The 24,243-nt window shown below is 38.7% G+C and overlaps 2 protein-coding genes across 12 annotated transcripts in view; one reads left to right on the top strand and one right to left on the bottom strand.

Moving 5' to 3' along the window:
- The first annotated feature begins 234 nt into the window (after positions 1-234).
- On the top strand, positions 235-24,243 carry NEXN (nexilin F-actin binding protein). 10 transcript variants are annotated; one of them, XM_042785280.1, is made up of 14 exons: positions 379-842; positions 3,061-3,156; positions 7,848-7,929; positions 9,407-9,488; positions 9,575-9,723; positions 11,025-11,066; positions 12,184-12,378; positions 12,457-12,630; positions 14,944-15,129; positions 19,228-19,428; positions 20,778-20,999; positions 22,067-22,252; positions 22,709-23,069; positions 23,175-24,243. In XM_042785280.1, exons 3-14 carry the CDS (start codon positions 7,903-7,905, stop codon positions 23,186-23,188), a joined length of 1,839 nt encoding a protein of 612 aa, XP_042641214.1. In that variant the 5' UTR covers positions 379-842; positions 3,061-3,156; positions 7,848-7,902; the 3' UTR covers positions 23,189-24,243. The 10 variants fall into 10 exon arrangements, with proteins under 10 accessions (XP_042641209.1, XP_042641225.1, XP_042641214.1 ...); XM_042785275.1 differs by lacking the exons at positions 379-842; positions 3,061-3,156 and adding an exon at positions 235-308; XM_042785291.1 differs by lacking the exons at positions 379-842; positions 3,061-3,156 and adding an exon at positions 288-308 and having other exon boundaries at positions 7,852-7,929.
- Positions 14,113-24,243, bottom strand: part of FUBP1 (far upstream element binding protein 1) — a 36,171-nt gene continuing 26,040 nt past the window's right edge. For both annotated transcript variants that reach the window (XR_004408250.2, XM_033000628.2), the window contains one exon: positions 14,113-14,437. Coding sequence is in view for 1 of the 2 variants with exons in the window: in XM_033000628.2 (XP_032856519.1) it covers positions 14,420-14,437 (18 nt within the window). In the remaining variant the exon portion in view is untranslated. The remainder of the gene's footprint in view (positions 14,438-24,243) is intronic.

The following is a 24,243-nucleotide window of genomic DNA, read 5'->3' as shown; positions in this document are numbered from 1 at the left end:
CTTGCAATTGAACACGCAGGAAACCAGTCATCTTTAAGCAGAAAAAGGACTGTATTCAGCTGTACTAAAGTCATGTTTCTGCCTCTTCTTTGCAAAGTTTCTAGAGAAAGGCGCCGCTTTAAACCCACCGCGCTCTCCGCCTCGCAGCTCTGGCACCAGCTGGATCCCCCTCGGCTCCCTCAGCTAGCTGTCACATTACTATTATTAGTTAATTGCTCTGCCTGTGCCCCAACCCGGCGGCCGTGGGTATAAAGCCTCCCCGCGGGCCGGGCCCGACCCAGCGCTGGGGGCCCGGAGGCGCAAGTCCGGTAGGTGCGAGCCCGGGGCAGAGCCGGGGGCTGTGCCCGGGGCAGAGCCGGGGGCTGTGCCCGGGGAAGAGCCGCGGTGCCGCCGCCTCGGCCGCGGGCAGCTCCGCTCCGCTCCGCTCCCCTCCCGCCGCTGCCCTGCGGCCGGGAAGGCGCTAACGGAGAGGCGGCCCCCCTCCCCCGGTTATTTATAGCTCCGTGCTGCTTCCAGCCCAAAATAAGCCTGTTGGCCGGGGTGGCTGTCCGCGGCTTGGGGAGGGGGGGAGCGGGGGGCCTGGCGGCGCGGCCGGGCTTGCGCGCCCCCCGCCGCGGCGAGGGGCCGGGCGCGGCGTGCGGGGCCGGGCCGGGCCGGGCCGGGCCAGCTGCTGCGGCGCGGGGCTCGCCTGGAATGTGGGCGCCGGCCGCCCGTCGCGACTTTTATGGAAACTTGCAGCGCCGGAGCGGCGGCCGCAGCCGAGGGGCGCTCCGCAGCCGCCAGCCCGCCCGCCCGCCCGCCGGGACCGCGCCGGAGCCGCAGCGCCGGGGCAGCGCTCGCAGGTAAGAGCGGCCCCGCCGGCCCGCGGGTGGGCGAGAGGGCGCGGGCGGGCCCCCCCCCCGGGCCCCCCCTCCTCGTCGTGCGGCGGGGCCCGGCCCGCTGCTTCCCGCGGTCCGACCCGCGGCGGCTCCTTCGCTCCGCCGGCCGCCCCCTCCCAGCCCCCCGCGGGGAGAAGCAGCCCCCTTCGCACCGCGGCCGCCAAGCTGCCCCTCGGTTGTGGGGACGGGGGGGTGGCAGCGCCTGGGGACGGCGGCCGCAGCCTCGCGGAAAGAGGGGCCGGGATGTGGGGGGGCGAGGCTTGGCGGGGGCTGCCCCACGGGTGGGAGCGGAGATGAAATCGGCGCGGGGGGGGCCTGTGCCCCGCGGGGAGCGCCGAGCCCCGCCGGAGCTGCCGCGTCCCCTCGCCCCGCCGGGCAGCCCGGGCGCGGGGGGGGGGGGCAGCCTCGTCAGGCCGCCTCGCGGTCATCTGCGCCTAATAAAAGTCGTTGGAAAATCGCGCGTGTTCACAAACCCCACGGCTCTACGTGAAGAGGAGTTCGGCTTTGTTGGGTGAGGTCTTCAGCAGCGAGGGCGTGCAGCGTGCGTTTGGCGGTTCCGCTTCATCCCCGGGCGATGGCTGGGAGACGGCGTGGCTCGGGAAAAAATACTGGGCTTCTGTGACAGCTTACAAACCACTTGCTGTCAAGTTTGGTTTACGTACATAAGAGCTTCTGCTAGCACATACACGTCTGGGAAAAAAAAAAAAAAGCATGTTTAATGAAAAGTATTTCGAAAAATTACCAGCAAGTGTTGCATGCTAGAAAACATAGTACTCTTAACCTTACATGTCGGGTCTGAAGAGGCCTTAGATCTCTTAGAGAAACGTCCAATGAAATGAAATTGTAAAGTAATAATTAATCTTATACGAGTACCAAGTGTATTAAGGAACATTCAGAAGTATGAGAGCGTGTCTAGTATATGTAGAAAGTAGAGTCTGATGAGATACAAGAACAGGGTAGATGGTTTAAGACATGCCAGTGAAATACCTTCTCTAACTGCATTTGGCATATTTTAAATGAGTAGTTTCCGCGGTGACAGAAGTTGAAGACAGACAAATCTGTCATTTACCATACTTGGATATTCAGATTTGAAACTCCTCTAACAAGGAGCGCTGCCACGGTCAGCCCTCTGGAAGCTCGTTGTGGGGAAATGGAGGTGAAGGTTAATGACTGTGGAAGAGCAGTTCCAGGAGCAATGGGAGTGACCCTTCGCTGTGTGCTGAAGGCAGCCGTACCTGTACACATGAGGGTTATTACAGAGTCTGTTTTTTTGGGCATCAGCGCTACCAAGGGAGTAGAGCTGGTCGAGTGGAAACAGCAGCTCCTCTCCCCGAAGCCGGGAGGTCTCTCCTCCGTGGCAGAGGCACAGCACGGGCACAGTGACCGCCCCTGTGCTCAGTCCGAGCTGACCACGAGGATTTCAGAGAAGAGGCAGATAGGCTGCGTCCTGTCATCAGAGAAGGGAAGAAGCTAACTGCAGTAGTGCTTCATGTCCAGTATTTTATCCCACATTTCAGTATGCTGCTCTCTGAAGTCCTGTCAGTGAAGTCAGGAGTTGAGCTCAAATCATACTGTTTCTCTTCAGCTGCTGTGACACAGCGAGGGATGGAGGAACTATGGTACAGGGCAAAATATGCTGATTTTTCTCTTGAGGACCTTGGTTCACAATTTACTGCCACTCATGATGAGGATCAGCAGGTATCTGGGAACATGAAATCACGGCCCAGAAGATCTCAGCAGGGCTTTCCCCGTAACAGAGCAGTCTCTCAGCCCCCACTACGTTTGTTCTGGAGCCTACGTACCCCATAATAGTACCTGAAGAGAGTAAGGAATTAACAGACAGATCTCTTCTACAGAGAAGGGTGGTTTTATTTCTTTAACACAGCAGTTGGACTGCATGGCACTGTCACGTTAAGAGTATTCATGGTTATATAAACATAGACAAAATCCTTTATAATAAATGTTTTTAGAAATAACATCATATCTGCACGGACTATTCTATTCTATTCTGAGACTCTCAATAAATGATGAAGTGCAATAAATTCAAAGATTGAGGAAGAGATTGTGTATGAAATTGAATTATCTGGGTCAATTGTCGGTAAGCATTCTAGTCCTTAATTATGAAGACTTAATGAAGGAAATGCAAGCAAGTGGGAGTAGTTTTGTATTTTGTATTTTACAGAATGTGAAGTTTAGACAACTGCTGTTAATTGTCGTAACTCATTGGCTTCAGTGGAGGTGACTGTTTATGCCAGTTCAGGATCTTCCCCTATGCACGGTAATTTTAGTATCTACTTTAGTATCTGTAATTTAGTACAACAACTGGTAGTGTCATTCCAGACGAGTTGCAGTAAGGACATAAATGCTGAACATTGCTCTCTTCCCCCTCCTCTTTCCAGTTCTGTTTGGTATTTCATTAAAAATTTGAACACTGTGGACCGTGTTTTCCTCTCCTAAGTGCTCTGGCTGCAAGTAGTGAGTTTCCAACTCTCACAATATGGTTTTCTTATATAATAGAGTCTTCCTTGCGAGTAGATCACAAAGAGGAGACAGATGGTAAATGTAACTTAGACTGTGCTGTGAAGGGCTTATTTATAACTCACAGTAGCCATAGGACAGCAGGGGGGCCTCCCGAAAGGAGAAATCACAGAGGAACTAGACTTATTTTTTAAGTCCTGGCTTCATACTCCAATTATAAAAAGTAGTATTTAGTTCAGGAAAATGCTGGTATTTTCCCGTGTCTCGTGCGAGGATGTTAATCACGCCACTGGAAATCAACAACTTCTGTGTTTTCTAGTGAAGGGGAATTGAGTTGTTTATGGGAGTTGTTTTTTTTTTTTTTTCATCTGGTTAAAGCTGCCCAACAGTTTTTGATCAATCCGGGACACCGACCCTCCTTCCAGAAATGGAAATTAACTAAATTTAAGGAGATGGATTTTGGGACTGGTGAGCCATCAAACCTTCTGTGTCCCCTTAATGGTTTTCTTTGTTCACTTTGATTTTTGCCTAAAGTAAGGTTTTAGGGGAGTCTGTGTGCAAAGTTGAAAAAGTGCTATGATCATAACAAATCAAGACATATTGGAGGTGATAGCCTGTCCATTTGCAGCAAACAAATAAGATGTTTGAAAACAGTTGTTTGTTGTGGGTTGTTTTGTTTGGTTGGGTTTTTTTGTTTTTTTCTCACAGAGTATTTCTAATCTATTACCTAGTTTCCTGTGCACTGGTTTTGTATTAAATTTTTACTTGAAACTTCTTAGAGATGACTCTCCGCATTACATCCAGTCAAGTAATTCCAGGAATTGCATTTTTCTCTTCCATTCAATTCCAGAGGTAGGAATATTGATCAAAAGATGGAGGTTAAATTTCTCTTCTAGGAAAAATCTCAATGTAGACCTCCTTTGAAAGTGGGACTGCAGTCTGGTACTGTCAGTATAAACATTATAACACCAGATGAACATTTCCTGAGATATTTTATTTAATCATAAGAAAGTAAAAATGTAGAGAGAGAAAAAATAGACTACTGTCAGGTGAATGCTAGTGTGATGAGACCGAATAGGCAAAGAAAAGCCTAGTAACGAGCTGAATTAATTTTTTAATCATGGTTATGTCTGACATTATAATACGGGATTTTTCTGAGTGGGAAGCTTAAATGAGGAGCTCCTACAGCTCTTCGTAAGATATGTTGATCTTGGGAAATAAAAGATGAGACTGAATCTTAAGTTTGGACAGCTTCATAATAGAAGAACAAATCTCTTCTGATAAGCGCATGTACAAGTAGACTCTTGTTGCCTCAAAGAATATGCATCACTTGTATTAGATCAACTCTGTGGGAAAATTCTTACTACAAAACAAGAATAAATACATATATACAACTTAAAAATAAAACTAGTTCATTCCCTAAAAAGGGAGTTAGTAGGTCAGTTTCTTGGGTTGGAAAACTTATTACCACATACTTTGTGCAAAGCCTGGGCAGAGGATGAAGGCACTGTTCTTCCATGATTCGTAGATGCCAGGACTTCTTGACTTACCCGCTTACGTCTTCTCAGCAATGATACACTGACTGTGTGGATCCTCTCCTAACGATAAGGCAGATACAAAGGAGCTTCCATCCACTGTTGTTGTTCCTGAAGCAGTGGCCACTGCCGCACAGACGGAAGCCAAAACTCAAGGAGTGCTTCTTGTTTTGCTTAAAGATTCTGGATTGTCTTTACTGGGAACTCCTCATTGGCCTTGGGGGGTGCCTGAGGCAGGGTCCTGCTTCTGCTCCTACTCAAGGTTAAACTGCCACAGGGAAGGATGAAAGGGCAAACATGGGTGGTATCATGTTTAGTAATGCCCTACTGCATTATATCCGTATCTTTTAGCATCAAAGGTGGAGGTAGGATGACTTGCAGATGCAAAATGTATTCAAGCCAGCTGGCTAACCTTCAAGCATATCAAGAGTTAGTGATGCCAAAGAAGTGGAAAGTAGCCTAAAGTAATAGCAGATATGGCAGTATTCCACATGGCAGAAACTTATCTGCCATCTTGAAGGCCCGCAACCTGTTGGACTGGCACATTTCTAGATGTTCAGACAGCAGGAATTTGCAAAGAAAATTTCTTCTAACATTTGCACTTTTAAAGAAAATTTCATATTTTTTATCTGAGGGTGGGTCTCACTGCTGTCAGCAATCTTAGTGATACTGTCAAGGGGTTCAGGTAATTGGAGCTGTCAGAAAGGTTCAAGACAAAGTTGATCCAAAAGCTCAAGTGTGTTCTTAGACTTGTAAACATAATCTTCTTCCTACAATTAACTGCACATAATAAGCAAATCAGACTTTGGAATAGTCAGCTTTCAAATGACTTTAAGATGAAGCCATATAGATAGGGTATTGTTGCTGTGGTGAAGGTTAGCAGTAGCCTTCACTCAAGGTATTGAGGTGAAATGGAATTCCATCTGAAAGGTTATCTTTGGGACTTACTTTCTGGCTCCAGCCCTGTATGAAGGCTAGAAGGTCTCTATGTCCCAGGCTACTTCAGTGCGTGAATTGTACCAATGCATGATGTTCCCTCGTTTTCTGATGGATTCATGCAGTAAACTTTTTATTCAACCTCTGTACTGTATTTTAAGTACAAGGCTAAAGGCTGTCAGCTAAAAGTAGGGAAGAAAACATGAAAAAAAGAGTAGCAAAAGAAGAGAGCAGAGAACTTCTCTAAAAGCTGGTTAGAAAAATGAGTAAGTCAGAAGATTTTAACTAGCTTTAAGGTTATACTGATCAAAATGGGGATTTAACTTACATGCATGCACTAAGCTAAAGTTTACCAAGACGCGCAAACCCGGCAGCACACTATAGAAATGCACGTTGAAGTCTATAGGGACCTTGACACCACAAGGATGCTAGTGAAGTTATCTGCCTTTCTAGACACAACAGAACTCTAACATGCTATTGCTAATCTGAAACAGTCTAAATAGGAATTAGCACTTAGTAATTTTATGTTCATGTGTTCACAAGTGACAAACTGAAATGCCTTGGATTCCTGTCAGTCTACAAATGAGGTATTTGTCAACTTTGATTTGGGGGGGAATGACTTTCCGTGCTCATTTGTTGAAAGGGAGCACCCGCAATGTTCTCGAGAACATTTCTGTTGAAGCTGAATTTGAAGAGTTTGGAATTTGTAAATCAGGGCAGGGGTTTGTAGCTAAATGCTTGTTTCATATGTTGTGACTGCTTTTATTTGGAAAAACATCCAGAGATATCTTAGAATCTCACTCAATCTGTACAGCTACAGCAGCACCAGTGAACATCGATGACATTGGTGTGTTTTTGAAGAGCTTGTATGAAAACAACTCTTAATGTTCATTATTTCTAACACCACGTAAAAATTCCCATGTTTATAATGTTTGTAATTCAGAATTCGAGAACTTAAAGGCTAAGAACTACTAAGAACTTTCTGTATCATGAAATGCCCTGACTTCAGTTCCTCTAAACCCCAAGTGAGAAGCCCCTTCCAGTACTAAGCTACTTTTCTAGCCTGTTTACTTTGAGCCTTTGAGTCTGTTTGCACCATGTTTGGTACACTGAGTTTTTAAGGCTTGCCTGAGACTCAGGGCATCATTGTAGTAGAGACAGGAGTCATGTCAAGATTTCCTACTTTGATAGACATGATGATTTAAAAAAAAAAGGGGGGGGGGGGAGCTTGCCCTGAACTTGAAGTGCCTTCTGTTAGGTTCCTGATAAATACAGTGTAATTTAAAATTTGTAATGCTTTTCTCTTAAAAAAATGCAGTGCAATTTCCAGCCCACAATTAAAGGATATAAATACTTCCTCTAAGGTACGTATGTGGTTTACCTAACTCACTTCATAGTTTTTAGCACCAGTTTTTCCTAGAATGGCCCTAGGAGAAAGGGAAGCCTTATTTTGTAATCACGTGTTGGGTGAAGAGCTGAGAGTTGCCAGCCCGGCTGAGACTCAGCAGGCAGGAGATGCCCCTGTGTCTCAGAGGCAGGGGGGTTCGCTGCCCGCCAGCCGGGGGGGCAGCCGGGGGGTTTTGGCCCCTGCAGCCCTCGGGCAGCCCGAGCTCCCCGGCGCGAACATCAGACCGAAGCGGCTCGGTGGAGGTGCAGAGCACATTCCTTTCTGCTAGCACGGCTGTTCAGAAAAACAGTTTCGCAACACACCAGCCAGGGCTGCCAGAGCTTGGCTCCGGGTTTTTTTTTTTTTGTTCGGATTTTTTTTTTTTTTAATGGAAATTAAAAACCAGTATCAAGGACTATATAGAGGAGTTATGAGCATGAATAGTGAATCATAAGCTTGTTCTTTTAATTAGTGTCGCATACTTAGAACCTATTCATGTCTTCAAAAGCCTCAAAGGACCAAATGAAATTGTGATACATCGATTTCAGCCTATGCAAACTTATTTACAGGAAGATGGTGAAAGCATCATTTAAAAGGAAAAGAAAGGAATATAACTACAACTGTTTCTTTCAGGTAGAAACTGAAAGCAATCTTAAACATACCAGGTGCAGAGCACAATACAGTAGCCATGAATGACATTGCACAGAAAACTGAGGTATGTACGAATTTTGAAGTAATCAAAGTAATGTAATTTACAACTGATGTTTGCAAGAAGAGTAACTACAAACCGTTGTAAAAACCAAGCAATTATACTGGAAGTCTGATGGTACTGCTGTTACTTTAAGGCAATGGAAGGGCACTTGAATGTAGCTTAAGGAAAATAGCTGATTTGATGGAGTCTGTGAAATACGTTCTTATTAAAAAAAAAAATGAAGGAAGGCAAAATAAAGGTAACAATATGAAGAAACTTTAAATGTTGGGGGGAAAATTCAGGGCAACCTTTACATCTAATTCTAAACTGTAAATATTAGGATAGTTCTGGTAGTTCTTCTGCGTAGACTCACTGAGCAACAGGAACAAAAGCGGGAACAAAAACTATTGGTTTAGATGCAAAATGTGAACTATGGAATGTTTTCAGGCAGTTTTCTCAGCATTACTGTACTGAGAGCATTCCTGTAGTCATTGCAGTAAAAAGAGAAAACTTTACAGTAGTTCTGAAAAGTGGGAACTTCTTGTACTGTTGGGACACTCACAGAGTAAGCACTGGCAAAGAAGTGTCCACCAGCTGTATCAGAGTCCTACAAGTCCAGTGATCTTGGCACTTTATAGTTCTCTAAATATTAAAAAATAAATATATAATGTAATGGAAGTTTTAAATGAACAAATAATGCTATTTATTTTAAAACCATATATGGCTGTTGAAGTGTTGCAGAAGAAAACATACATTTTGTATTGTCTGTTTCTTTATTTTAAGTGTTGGGGTGGAGGGGCTCTTTGGTGACTGCTTATGATTGAAAGCAGCAATACAGATCTGTATCTAATTGTTAAAGTCATAGTAACTGAAAATGTACATTCACATTGTTCATGTACTTAGGTATGTAGCTATTCATTACAATTACTTATAGCCTAAGTTTAATACAATGCTAAAATGGTGTTTTGGATATTTTAGTATTTATTACTATTCATGAACAAATACAATGATGCTTAAATAATAAAGTCTAGTGGCACAAAGTTCATAATCCCAAATGCACTTCTGTTTTATGTTCTTACATTCCTTCTAATCCAATCTGTCAGAATATTTCTGTCCATCTGTTTCACCTTTCTTTTTCTTATCTTAATTTCTTCTATATCTTCACCAAGATTCTGCTTTCTTCATCTAAACCCGTCCAAAAATCCTATGTGCCCAAGCTTCACAAGGGTGATGTAAAGGATAAATTTGAAGCTATGCAGAAAGCAAGGGAAGAAAGAAATCAAAGGAGATCTAGAGATGAAAAGCAAAGAAGAAAAGAACAATATGTTAGAGAGAGAGAATGGAACAGGAGAAAGCAGGAGGTTATTTTCTTTGCAAATATTTTGTGTTATTTTAATACTTAATATAATATGTGAAAATATTTTCACGTTATTTTAAGACAACAATATTGGAATTTTATTTAAGGTTAAAGATAGTTTACTTTCTGTGTTTCATCAACTAGATGAAAGAACTGCTTGGATCTGATGAAGACGATGACACAAAATTATCTAAAATAGAAAAAGGTTATGTTCCAAAGCTAATAGGTAAGAGAGGTCCGATTTTAAGGGCCACATAAATCACTAGGTAAGTGTTAGATATAATTACTGAATTGTGTATCTCATATTCACAGGAACCGTTAAAGGCAAGTTTGCAGAAATGGAGAAGCAAAGGCAAGAAGAGGAAAGAAAAAGAATGGAAGAAGAAAGAAAACGCAGAATTGAACAAGATATGATTGAGAAAAGAAAAATTCAAAGAGAATTAGCAAAAAAAGCACAGGAGGTATGTTCATTTGATCACAATCATCAGGATATAATTGTAAACAAAAACCGTTTTGTATTGATTGGAAAGATTTGATCTTAAGATTTCAGATAGTAGCAATTTACATGGGAGATGTTTGATGGGATAGAAGTGGAGAATAATATTCAGAGAATATTCACTTCTTTACAGTAATGTTTTTTTTAAGCACTAAACTTGAGCTACAGATGAAACCAGGCAGGCAGAGACCTGGTAGGAATGTGAGTCAGGCACAAATTTTGGTGTCATATACATACAAGAGTTGATAGAATTTACGGAACTAATTTGGAAATGTTTCTTATATTTTACCAACCCTTCCTTTAGACTGTATTTACTTATACGTTAGTGAATACAGTTGAGTGATAGATGAACTAAGGCAAGCAAGAAGTACGAAAATGCCACTGGCAAGCAAAAATGAGAAGACACTAATGCAGTTAAAATAGTTAATCACAAAGATCCAGATCACATTTAACTCCATTGCCACTTTGTGAATCTTTATTGAATATATATATGAATAGACTCCCAACTTCTGTTGAATGCAATAAAGCAAAGTTTTTCCTTAGTAGAATTCTGCATTGGTGCATATTTAATTCCTTTTTAAAGTTTTCTTCAGTGCTGCAGTCAGAGTGAGCATCTAAATGATAGACTAGAACCGTAAGTGAATTTTTACTTAACCGAAATATAGCAGTACTTAATTTAGGTTTGTTTTTGTCGTAAGAAAGGAGGCAGTTTTCAACAAGGACTTGGATAGTATTTCCTACTAAGATTCTTAACATTCTTAAAACTGTACTTTTAACTGGAAATGTATCTAACATATATTTAATCTATTCTGAAAGAGAAAATTTTAGAAAGTATGCTAGTTTTAGATAGTAACATAAAGACACCATATGAAGCAAATACAGCAATGGGCTTTTTGCAGGAGTTAAGGGGAAGACAATGTCACTTGAATCGGAAATAATCCATGAGCTTGCTTTAGCTTTTTTTTTTTTACACAATTCTGGAATGCTTAAATGAAGAATGGACACCTGAAGTACTCTTCCCAGTTCATAACTGAAGTGTTAAGAATGCTCTAGCATACTTTCTGTATAATGTTTTATATCATGTTCCCTCCTCCTCAACAAGCTAACCTATCTGAAGTATTCCAACAAAGGTTCAGTCATTATCATCACTGTGAATTTAAGTGCTACATGCATATCACTGATACAAAAAGAATTTCCAGTTCTGTGTCTGCAAATCTAAGGCAAAGAGCCAAAGTAATGTAATCATATGAAATTCTCATTTAATAGATTGATGACTTTAACAATTCGGGAACTGAATCAGCAGCTGAGGTAATCAGATTTTTTTAAAGAAATGTTCACCTACATTTTTATTCACTTTGTTTTATTATTGTAATTTGGGCTGGGAAAACTTAGAAAATGGCACACAAATACTTTTTTTAAAGTATATGGAACTATATGTCTGTACTTGAAGTCAATTTGTTTAAGTTTGAAATAAGAGTCTGCGCTGTGAATACTTTGTGGTTAGTTAAGAACATCTAAAATGTAAATATTCAAAGCCACCAGAATGATTTGAGGTATACTGGCAACGATACTCTAAATCCTCTGGCTTTGGAAAGTATCACCTTAAAAGCTCTTTGCCTTAAACTTGAAATTAAAAGGGGATTCTGTCAATATACAGATGTTTGAACACCTGACTCAGTTAACTGTATTTTTATTTTTAGACTAATTTACCATATGGATTTGGATTTTAAGTCTTGCAAAGAAATGTTTAATTTCAAAAAGCTTGGTCCAAAGGTCCTATTGTCCTTCACTAACACAAGAAAATCATATTCCTACTACTGTTTTGGAAAGCAAAAAAAACCCAAACACCCCAAAAACATTAGTTTTAAGTTATTTGACAATATCCCTGTTAATCATGGTATTTTGTGGAAAAAAAAAAAAAAACCAACACTGGGTAAAATGTATTTTGGCAAGCAAGTTGTGAAAATAGCTTTGAAGCAGCAACATCCTTCAAAAAACTTACTCTGCCTGACAAATTACATATTGCTCTCTAGAACTACTAGCTTATTGCAACCGCAGTATGTACTTTACACAGTAAATATAAGACTAGAAGTAGAGGGAGGCTACAATTGCTATGTATTCAAAATTTCACCTGTTCTTTTCTAAACTATGAACATTTATAACTAATGGTTAATGAAAATATGTAAAGAAATTGAGTTTGTCAGCAGTTATGTTTAAACATAATTCAGTCTTGATGCTCTTCAGATATTACAAGAAAACTAGTGACTGACATAGGCAGATGGGTTTATTCCTGTGGTTAATACTCAATGCAAGTAATTCTTTTGGAAGCTTTTGTGCACGCAGGTAAAACCAGCAGTTTCATTAAGAAATGAGTCTATTTAGAAGTCAAACTTTATGAAAATAAAATAAATATCTTTTTGGACAGGAAGGGGATGATTCACTGCTAGTTACAGTAGTGCCTGTAAAACCCACCAAAACACCTGGGAAGATGAAAATGAACTTTGCGAACACAGGAAAGGAGAGAGCAGAACAAAGAGAGAGACAGGATGAAGAAATGAAGCTGAAGTATGAGGAACAAAACCAATCCCTTAAGGAAACCAAGTGCCTTTCATTTGCCATGGTAAACCAGACATCTAAAAATACCTAAGAAATAAATATCTATTATTTAAGATATAACTATTTCACTTTTCTTACACAGGGTGAAAATAAAGACAGTGAAACACAAGAGCCTCTGTCTCCTGGTAAGCTGAAAGTAACATTTGAAGAACTCGAAAGACAAAGACAGGAAAATCAAAGGCGGCAAGCAGAGGAAGAAGCAAGACAGCGTTTAGAAGAGGAAAAACGTGCCTTTGAAGAAGCTAGACAGCGAATGGTAAATACATTTTGTTCATGTTGTTACAGAATTTTCACACAGGATATGCTTTTACATTCTTTCCTCTGATTCGTCGTCTTTTTTCTTATTCCTTTACTATATTTCAAGCTGTTAAGTGTCTGAAAATTAATTTTTGAAAGACATATCTTTGACCTTAGGTCTAACTCAGTAACCACACTGGCATAATGCATTAGACATTCTTCTAGTAAAACCAATAAATTTATGTGTTTTATACTTAGCAGCAATCTTAGCAGGGATTATATCTATACATTGTAGTACCTTAAGCTGTAAGTCCTCAAGAAGATAATGAGTTGTCTGTTTTGCTCTAAAATAGTGCTTCAAGATGTTTCGGTAATGTTTTTTGGATAAAAACATTCTGTAGTAACAGAATGCTATTTCTTATTCCCATATTTATTTATAAATATGATATATAAATACATCAATTACAACTGTCTTCATATGAAGAAAGGGAAAAAGGAGAGGTCAGCTCTCTTGTATGTATTGACATAAATAACAATATACTAGAAATTACTACACTAAGCCCTGAATCGTCAGAAATGTAGCTCACCATTCCTATTTTATATTACTTGCAAAACTGCCTTCATGTGTTCTTTTTCATAAGCCAGACTTATTTTAGATCAACTATAAACAGACTTCACCTACAGTTTGTTCTTTGATCATACTAAAGGAATCATACACTTAATATTAACAGAAGATATACCAGATAGTTTAGTTCTATATTTCCTCACTTTACCATATTCCATTTCCAAAAGCATTTTTAAAGTTCTGCATTTAAATATCTTTCTCCTGGACAATCATGATCATTATGGTTTTGTTAATTCACATACAAAGAAGACTCATGATAAATGAGATTTCAATCTTCCATGAAATCTTTGAAAATAATATTTCTAGAAATTTGCTAACTTAAACAGAATAAAATTATGAATGAACAAACTTGGACAAACAGCTCAAGATCACTATATTAACTGTATTTCAAAAACATTTAAGAAATTTCTATTCTCCAGGGAAAAAAAACACTACCACAGAACCTCCGGGAAGCTGAAACTCTGAGATTCCCATCTGGCCCAAACTGAGAAGGTTCTAGGTTTGGGCAGATACGCAAATTGTAGTTTACTCCTATACCCCCACCTCTAATATATCACTTAACCTTCCCACACCAATAGCCTTGACATTATGTCAATAATACATATTTTTCTTTTTATTTGGGGTTGGGCAGGGGATATTAGAGGAGGAGAAGAGTGAAGAAAATGAAGGAGAGAGAACTTCACGGAGCCACCAGCCACTAACTGAAGTTTTGTTCACGTCTGCCACCCTTATGTATATGCATTTATTAACCAAGTAATATAAAATAGTTTACAAATTCTCTACCTCAAAAGAAATTTTCTAACACGCAGTTTTATCTGTTATCAGTGGTTATCAAAATTTGAAGTCAAAAGTTTTCTCAAAGGAAGAGTTCAGCAGTTAATTTCCTTTAAATCTTTATTTTTTCCCTATGAATTGCAAAGAAAGGATTCCTGTAATTCCCTGAACTGGCTACCCCACATACCAGCCCCAGGGCTGCTTGCAGGATACAGAAATCTGGATTATCCATACTCTGACACTTCCCAGTCCATTTCCTCCATTAACAAATAAAGTACTCTGAGATGTCTTCTGAAGATGGTTTGTTCTTTTGTTCTTGATTGCAGTTTACAAACCACAGGCTTCTCTTATCAGATAACTGTTCACTGGAGACAATAGTGAAGAGGTCAGAGTATCTCAATTCCCTTTTTCAGTGATGATTAAATGTCTAAAAAGAAAAGAAACAAGAATCTCAGTCTGGAGTAATAGCAAAATGTTAATTGATTTAGTTTTGCTATGAAAGTACAGCATTTTTTAACTGGTAAGTGCATTGGTGAAAACAACTTACATGCAAACAAAAAAACTTGATGGGATAAAGGTCTATGAAAGTGATGTAACAAAAGTGAATAGGGAGTGATTTACAGTAAATGATCCAACCCTGAGACCATAAAATATGTACTTAATTGTTCAGCTGTTTCCTGATAACATATTGTTCTTTGAATTACACACCCAGCAGATTTTTAAAAATTAGAGAAGCTATATATAGGATACTGAAGTAAGTTTCTTTTATCCCTCCCTGGCTAAAACCAAGATTAAAATGTTTCTTACAGGAATCAAACTCTTGATATATAATAATAATAAAAGATCAGGAAGGAATTAACAGAGTGTTTATTTACTATAAAGAATATGTTTAGCTAAGTTCTTTCTGTTTTTCCCTCTCCTCCTTCTGTGAAGATAAATGAAGGTGGCGATGAAGAATCTGAAAATTCTGTTAAAGAATTCCGTCCTGGTAAACTCAGACTCAGTTTTGAGGAGATAGAAAGACAGAGAAGAGAAGAGGAAAAGAGGAAAGCAGAAGAAGATGCAAGACGACGCATAGAAGAGGAGAAAAGAGCATTTGCTGAAGCAAGGAAGAACATGGTATGGCATTTGTTTGGTATATAGTTTAATTTTTACCTAAATGTCAAATGAACTGGAAAGCACTTCTGGGAAAAAGCTTTAAATACAGTTAGGAATACAAGCAATTCCTTCATTAATTAGTTCACCTCACTACTGATTAGAAGGTAGTGAGGTAAAACTAATCAAGTTCATTTAAAAATCATCACAGAACAACCCCTCCTCACAGCAAGCCTAGAAAGGACTTCAAAATTTAGTCAAAACCAGATATTGTGTCCAGTGGATACTATTATGCTAGATGCAACAAACTTGGAAAGCAAAATGTTTTCACAAGGAGGTTTTGTTGGGTTTTTTGGGGGAAGAGCAATTCCTTTTACTTCTCCAAGTTTATCTTCCTACCTTTACAGCCTTGTCCACCAATCAGCTCCTACTAGCTAAAGCATAATTAATGGCATACAGGAAAATGCTCACTGCAAGTACAAAATTTTATAGTCATCTGTGGTCCTTTAGGAAGGAAAAATTAAGAAGGCTGCACTCAGCCAATTGATGTTTTTATTGTATTTCATTGCTTGTTCAGAGAAACAGGAAAGTAACTTGTGGCATTTACCATTAGAAAAAATTATAATATGGAACTTCCTTAGACAATTACAGATCTCTGTTATGCAAAGACTTCTAAAACTTAAGATAAATTTTCAGGGACCTAGGACTGACATTATGACACTACCTGAAATCAGGCATATTTCTCTGCTTTCAGAGAGTGGCAACAATAATTTATAAAGAATAACTAGCATGGAACTCCTCACTGTATTCTTCATGCTCATTCCAACAACTTCAAGTTTCAGTAGGCTTTTGGGTATAAGCCAGTTACTTAATGGTGGGTATTAGCAAATACTGTATTAAATTACAGAAATACCAACAAAAACTAAGTATTGTTTGTTTCAAAAGGAGGAGCAAGAATGCAATACAGAACTGTGGAATAACCCACTCATCTGGCAGTGTTTTCCTACATTCCCCTCTGCGGTTTTATTGAGAAAGACCAACTGCATGCCTAATAAAATGTTACTTATCATTTAAAGCAATGCTTGTGAGACAAGTTAAAACTCTGTATCACTACTAATACTGCTAGCAGTGCTCCCTCTGCCTGAAAATTGGGCCAAAGACAAGACCTCTGCTGAAAGCCTACATACAGAAACGACAATGTAAATTTCTATTTGATATTGTAACTGGTAAGCAATTATGGAAAACAGCATCTGTCTCTACCTTCCATGTCTGTCCATACAAAGAGAGAAAATAGAAGCTAAAGCCACCAGGAGAAAAACAAAACAAAACAAAACCAACCCCCTGCCACGAGCACTACTCGACTTCTGCCATTTACAATTTTTATGAAAAACCAGGAGACAACTAAAGGAAAGCAAAGAAAGTACGAGCTGTCTTCTGCTTTCTTCTGCTTTCCTTAGAATCTCATTTTTCTGCCTCAGTGTAGCAAGAACCTAAGCTTAAGTGTCCAGGCAAGAAAAAATCTCACTGATTAAACAGGGTTTAATCCATTAGATGTAGCACAGAGTCTGTGATTGCACGTAACCACTGAGAGTGAAGATGGTCAGTAATTTAAAAAATTAACTGCAAACATATTTTCAGTATATACATGTTTGAAAGTTTCCTGTTAATTAACATACTGAGTATGAGCACATTTTTGATTACTTATAACAGAAAATAAGCCCATGCTTTCCCTATTTTCTGCAGCTACACAATGTAGCAGCAATGCAGATGTGCTTTTAAAGATTTTAAGAACACATCAGTCCTCTCAGTAGTAAAACCTCATGTTTAATTTTTATTTAAGCATTTAAATTAAGTAGTTATTTTAGAACCTTTTTCATACTTATTCATTTTAATTTAGTTTTGAAAGCATACACACACAGTAGTAACATCAGTGCTGGAAAACAAAAATGCCACCTCCTTTTGGAAGGATCTCCCTATTTCACATTTACTTATGCTGCATCTACACTTCCGTGCTTCCCACCATCAGTGTGATCACTTTCAGACTGAAGCATTCATCTTCCATCCCTGTCAGTCTCCTCCCATTAGTGACTGCATAAGGAACCTGTCTTAACACAAACAAAAAAGCCTTCTACTTTGTGTCAGTCACTGCCCTCTGAAACCTGGTTGACTCTGCTGCAAACTATGGTTGTTCCAGGACTGTTTCTCACTACTGTCTGTTCCCACTCTGCAGGGAAAAAAAAAAAAAAAAAAGTATGGTCTCACTTCACAAAATACAGCTAAAATACTTACTGAGCTAACCAAAAGGGTTTTGTGCATCACACAATTCAGCTGAATTTTTTTCCTGTGCTTTTTAAGCAGGAAGAAGTTGGCTTACTGTCTTTTCTTAACTTACCCATTCAAAAATTCAGAGCAGACAGCTGCTAGTGTTTGCTCACGTGCGCAGCTTTTTAAAGTTTATAGATGCGTTGGTAAATTTTGAATTAATGCTTCTCCTATTCACTTAGGTTCTCTATCCTCTTGAAGTGATGAGCATATGAACTAATGCATCAAAAGCAAGAGACTTTCACATTCCTTAGCTAAATTAGCTGTGGCTAGCCTCTGAAAACTATGTGGCTATGCATTGTTTTCATTAAAGGAAATAGTTTACAGTTTTGTTTTCTGACTCCACTTCTCCATAACACAATTTCAACAAATACACTCATGTAAAACGAATGAAGAATGGAAGGAATGGTGGGGCTGAAGTCCAACTGTAAGCTTACTGAGAGGGAAAATCTGAAGGACATCTACAGTGAATAGCAGTATTTGGGTGGGATTGGGCAAAAAAAACCTATTGAAAGAGCAGTGACAAATAAAAAGGATATGGGCAAAGTAGGTCAAGACAGTGGTATGAACTAAGACAGCACAAACAGGAGTGAAAGGTAATGGCAGTAAGTAGTAATAAATAGGAGTGCCAAAGAATCTTTAAAAAAAAAAAGGCTTATTTTCTGTTTCCTTGTAAAGCTAGTCAAAACACTTTCTCAGATGAAAGTTTTGCTCCTTTAATTGCTTCTAGCATTTGACCAATTATTACACCTTGGGAATGCCTACAAAATCTAAGGCACACTGGGGTGTTTAATGTTTGCCACAAGGCTTTTCAAACATGCGCCAGTTGAACAGCGCCAAAAGCCACATCACCACACCGTTCTAGATCAGTATCTGACCTCATCTCACACCTTTATCTACAGAACATTCCTGTTGAGAGAACCCCTCTTAATAAGTTTACACAGTTACGTGCACAAGCATACATTTATATAAGCTTTATCAAGAAGTTATTTTAAAATCTTCCTGCTAACTCAGACTGTCATGCTAACTGGCCATTTTAGTAATGCTTTGCTTCAACAAATGCAGTCTGACAAAATATTCATTCTTGCACTTCCTGCTTTTGGAAGTAATGAAGACTGCCTTTCCTAGGCCCTACCATCTTCTTACGAATTAGTCTACAAAATAAGCAAACTGCTCCTGAATGACCGTCAAAGCCCAACCCTGCTGTGAAGACTGGGAAAGGGAGAAACCCTTGCTGTTGGGTTGCACAAAGCAATGCGCTGGCAACATAACCTCATATAACCAATTTATGCACAAGAAGAGTTTCTTGTAGAATATTCTGTTCAGTTATCCTTACTAGGAATACTAATACTACTTAGGAACAGGAATGTAATTCAGTTTGTTTTGAAAAAGATAACAGATACGTGTACTTCAGTGTTAAAAGCAATGACATTTAAACACAAACACTTTGTCTAATGACAGTCTGTGAAATAAACAGGAATTAATTGTTTCAGGTCCCAAAACTGCATTTCAAGGACATCCTCTCCATCATCTTGCAAAAAAGAACACATGTAATAAACACCTTCATTCTAGAAGTTTAGCATTGCAAGAATAAAGAGCTAAAGTCAAATACAAAACCCTCCAAACACTTTCCCTCCTCAAATATTAAGAGGAATACCCACATGTCACATTGCATCTTACTGTACTGTGGCAGATGTGGCAAAATACTTGATTATCTTTACATACTAAAAATGTGTGAACAACACTGTGATTTCATCACAGGTACCTTCGGGATGTATCATTAATGCTCTGAATTTCCAGCAGGTGCTGGATGATGAATCACCAGAAATGTTTAAAACAGTTTCTCAAGAATCCCTCATACCTGGTAAACTGGAAATTAATTTTGAGGAGTTGCTGAGACAAAAAATGGAAGAAGAAAAGAGACGCACAGAAGAAGAGCGTAGGCAAAAGTTGGAAATGGAAAAGCAAGAATTTCAACAGCTAAGACAAGAAATGGGAGAGGTTTGTATATCAAAGGCCATGTTAAGCATGCTCTGAATAAAAATACAATAGGTGATTTCAGTTAATTACTAAAATCTCAAAGTTCAAGAGTGTAACTGAAAATTCCTTTAAAAGGAATTTTAAATCAGTACTTTATTATGTGAAGAGAATGAAAAATAGAAAACCATATTTTTAAAACATAACATTGTATCTAATAAGATACATGTTTTAATCACTAATCTACATGTAAAATGCTTTTATCCTTTGCCACCCTTGAAATAAAAACACAATTTCAAATTTGTAATTTTATTTTGGTCACTTCTGAAAATTCTACAGTGTTACTAAAACAACTATGTAATATTTACAATATTGGGAGAACAAAAACATCTACTTCCCAAATGAAAATACAAAAATGAAAGTAGGAAAAAGCAAAAATCTTGCTTTTCCTCAAGGGAATGCTCTGTTAACTAATTAGAAAAGAAGTGCAGTGGCCTCAACATATTTCTAATTAGCGTATCAAGGGTTTGAAGACTGCCACAGACGATTTTAAAAATCACACACAAAATTTGCTTTGCATACCAAATTTTTAAAACATGTTCATGAACTTTACACTGCCATTTGATTTGGCTGTGGGTGGCAATTCTTTATTCCCTTTTGACTGTTAGAGGACTGAATTTATTTATTTTTGTTAAGCAAAGCTGGAGTAAGTAATAAAGGCTCTAGCTTTTAACTTTTCGAGTAAATTTGGTATTACATCCTGGGAAAGAAGGGAGACAGGGACACCCAACAAAAATGCATATACATCCTTACTGTCAGTCAGAGGTAGTAAAAGTAGACAGTAAGTTACCAACAATTACAGCTTCAGACGTGATTTGACTACAGGATCCAGAACTGCCATTGCTTTTCCAGCTGTGACATCCTGAAATTTAATTTGCTTTTTACTGAACTCAAAAAAGGAATAATTTTCTGTTTAGCATGTAAATGTATTTTTAAAAAAATATTTTGTGTCATATTGTAAGTAAGTTAGAGAGGTAAAATTATGGATCCAGGATAACTTAAGATTTTTGTATTGCTAGGTGTCTGGTTTTCTGAGTCTGTGATGGATGGCTTACTGACAGCAATCCTTGAACACGGGGTACATTCAAGCATGGTATTTTAAAATCTGTGTCTAGTTTATATGCGATACAAATGCAGTAATCCTAAGAATAGTGAGAGGAAAAAAGAAATTAGAGGGAAAAGGTCTCTGTGCTGATTTCAAATAGCTAAGAGAACTGTTGAAGTGTATTAAGTTACACCTGTCTGTGGGAAGAATAGGTAGTAAAAATAGCTAGGGCATTTACCATCTTACACATTCTGTAATTTCTGAACAGCTGGAAGAAGAATCCGAAACTTTTGAGCTAAGTAAAGAATACGAAGAATTAATAAAGCTAAAAAGAAGTGGTTCTATTCAGGCAAAGAACTTAAAAAGCAAGTTTGAAAAAATAGGACAACTGTCTCAAGAAGAAATACAGAAGAAGATTGAAGAAGAGCGAGCTAAGAGAAGAGCAATGGATGAAGAAATAAGAGAAAGAGAAGCAGAAAAATTTCAAGAGGTAAGTTGCACTCTGTCTATCTTAATGATCCACTTAACTAGCACGCTAATAATCCAGGGATGGACAGTGCTGCTGCTTTCACCAGTTTGCTGTATTTCCAAGATTATTTTCTCCCTTCTTTCCTGATCCCTCCTCTGGATGCATGAGGAAGTGTCACCTCAGCATCTCTAAAGGAAACAGCACCAGTTTATTACCAGGCATCAGGTCAAGCAGAGATCTGTTTTTCTGTGCAAAGTCCTCAGTTCAGCATCTTAATCACCTGAAACCTGCCAGCCTGCAGGTTTGAAACATTTATATTTGAGAATTAATAATCACATGAATTGCTTCTCTTTCTGAAGTCTAATTCATTCTCTACTGTATGAATTAAAAACAAAACAAAACTAAACAATACAATTTGAAGATCAAATCTTTTTACCATCTTTACTACTTCCTGAGGCTAAAGCAAAGAATGCCTACTTATCTATGCGCTTCAGACTGGAACCTCTCACATTTATTTCAGAGGGAAAGATCAAGAAATGAAGTTATCAGCCTAACCAGTAAATCAACATTATGCTTTGTGACCCAAAACACCAATGTGAGCTTGTGTAGCATAGTCACATGGCAGTGCCAGCGAGGAAACCTGATCTGAGTCTCATTCTGAGGTTTCTTTCCACAGTAGTCAGACACTTCAGTATCTTTTAGTTTTGAGCTTTTAATTTAACTGACACTGTAGTTATGCTTCTATAAGGTCAACCTGCGTTAGGCATTGAAGCTACCATAACATTATGGCATGGAAGCCACATCACAAGACAGTATTCAACTTCTATATGAAAATCTATTTTTAGAAGTGTTTTTCTGCCTAACTTTTTCAAAATTACTTCTGCAAGTATTTTGCCCTATCCCTGGGATAAACTATTACGAGACTTGACCTTAAACCCAACATTAAACAAACTTCTGAGAAAAACTGGACTCTGGGTGGCTTTGCTCGGTTAAGAACTACTGCTCTACAAAACTAGTTTTGTTATCATATGCATTTAAAAGGTAATAAATGAGTTAAGTCCTATATTTAATATTTCTCCCCCCCCAAGGATGAGGAGGTAGATGTGAGACCAGCTAAGAAATCTGAGGCTCCATTTACTCATAAAGTAAACATGAAGGCCCGTTTTGAGCAAATGGCAAGAGCCAGGGAAGAAGAGGAGCAGAGAAGAATTGAAGAACAGAAATTGCTACGCATGCAGTTTGAACAAAAAGAAATTGATGCGGCGTTACAGAAGGTATAAATTACAAAGTACCTTTTCTTCAGTCCTAAATGTCCTTTAACTTAGCATCTGATTACAGCTGATGGCAACGCTGCCAGAGGTATAAAATGAACATGATACTTGTTTCAACAGCTGCTGTGAATTGCTGCAATAATGTAAAATTGCTTTTGGTGTTTTCACATATTCTTGAAGAGTATGAGAGATACCGCAAAGTTCATTGTATCCTTTGAATAGTCTGAAAATGGAATCTACATTCATGCCTTATTTTACCCTAAGATTCTGGCCTCATTAAAATCCATTTCACTGCCTGTTCCCTGTCCAGAATCATTGCTTTGTTACCTAGTGAGGATAGGTGGGATAGTTCCCCTTCTCAGAAACATGGTAACTTTTCTGTTGAATTGAATAGGTAGTACTAGCAGTCATGCTGCTATTGCCACTTGAAACGTTCTAAATGGACTTATTTTAAAACAGAAAAGAGAAGAGGAAGAAGAAGAAGAAGGAAGCATTATCAATGGTTCTACTTGTGACGATGAGGATGATCAAGCTCGATCTGGAGCTCCCTGGTTCAAAAAGTCACTGAAAAACACATCAGTTGTTGATGGCGAGCCAGTGAGATTTACAGTTAAAATTACTGGAGAACCAAAACCTGAAGTTACATGGTGGTTTGAGGGGGAAATGTTGCAGGACTCTGAGGACTATCAGTATATTGAAAGAGGAGAAACCTACTGCCTTTACTTGCCAGAAACCTTCCCAGAAGATGAAGGGGAATATATGTGTAAAGCAGTCAACAACAGAGGCACATCTGCTAGCACCTGTATTCTCACCATTGAAAGTAAGAGTTAGCATTTTAATTTGCTTAATTCTCAAATACTCTTCTTGCATCTTTCCTATTATGAAAATCTGATCAGCTCTTTCTCCTAACCCTTTTATTTTCTAGCTGATGACTACTAATGCTCTACTTTAGCTGGAATCTTTCTTCCCCTCAAAACTTTCTTATTGCATCATCTCTTTCTCTGATGGGGCCAACTAAAGAAAGTGAGGATATGCATTGATTTCTCATTCCTACATCAGATAAGAATAACCTTCAAATTGTGAGTGTGTCCTCGTTCCTTCCTCAATACAAAAATTGGTATTAAAGGCTAAAAATAAGAAATCAATGTACGGAAGATCAACTAAAGGGAAAAAAAAGTTGAATTATAATAGCACGCCCACATTTGAAGACCAACTGTTGTGTAGCAGTATAAAGCTAAATACACAATCTGGAAACCTGTGTAGTAGTTTATATCTATTGGTATATTTTGCATGAACACTGAATATTTAAGCTGTTTTACTTTATCTCAGAGGCATTGAGCTGGCAAAAGGAAATACTTATTGATTTTTAGAACCCCCAGTGTACTATTTTTAAAGAATAAAATATTATATAACAGCTCACTTTTGTTGTTTTGTTTCAAAGAGCATTAATTCTTTTGTTTTAAAATGGGCTTGCATTTAAACTGTTATGCTCTTATCAATCTATGCTGCTGATAACACAAAAGTAAAAACTATCTCATTAAGTCTTGTAGTAGTCTTTATAGTACCAACATTTGCTTGTAAAACTTCTATTTTTTTCACTGCTTAAGTAATGCAGGAACAGTTGGTGACAAAATACAAGCCTATCATAGCCAAGATGATAGGAAGCAAGCGTTAAGAAAAATATTTTCAGAAAGTGCCTGACTTCTCAATTTCTGTTCTCTCTTAATGTAACAGACTTATTGGTGCATCTCTGAACATTGTCTTCTTAAGGCTACTGTACTATTTTTCTCTTAAGATCTCTTGATATCAACACTAATGTCATTGTGCTAACACTATCTGAACTGTTCGGCTTAAGCTTCTGTAGGGAGTAATTTTACAAACAATAGTCACATTTTAAATTGAAGAACATGTGTATAAGCCTTAACATAATGGCAAGGTAGGCTGCAATTCAGGTTTATGCAGTCATTTCTGAAATAAATTTTCCTGTGGTTGAA

The sequence above is a fragment of the Tyto alba genome, unplaced genomic scaffold, assembly GCF_018691265.1.
Source record: "Tyto alba isolate M040663 unplaced genomic scaffold, T.alba_DEE_v4.0 Super-Scaffold_1000006, whole genome shotgun sequence".
Classification (NCBI taxonomy): Eukaryota; Metazoa; Chordata; class Aves; order Strigiformes; family Tytonidae; genus Tyto; species Tyto alba.
Note: the sequence above shows the minus strand (reverse complement) of the source record. Positions and strands in the feature narration are given on the sequence as shown.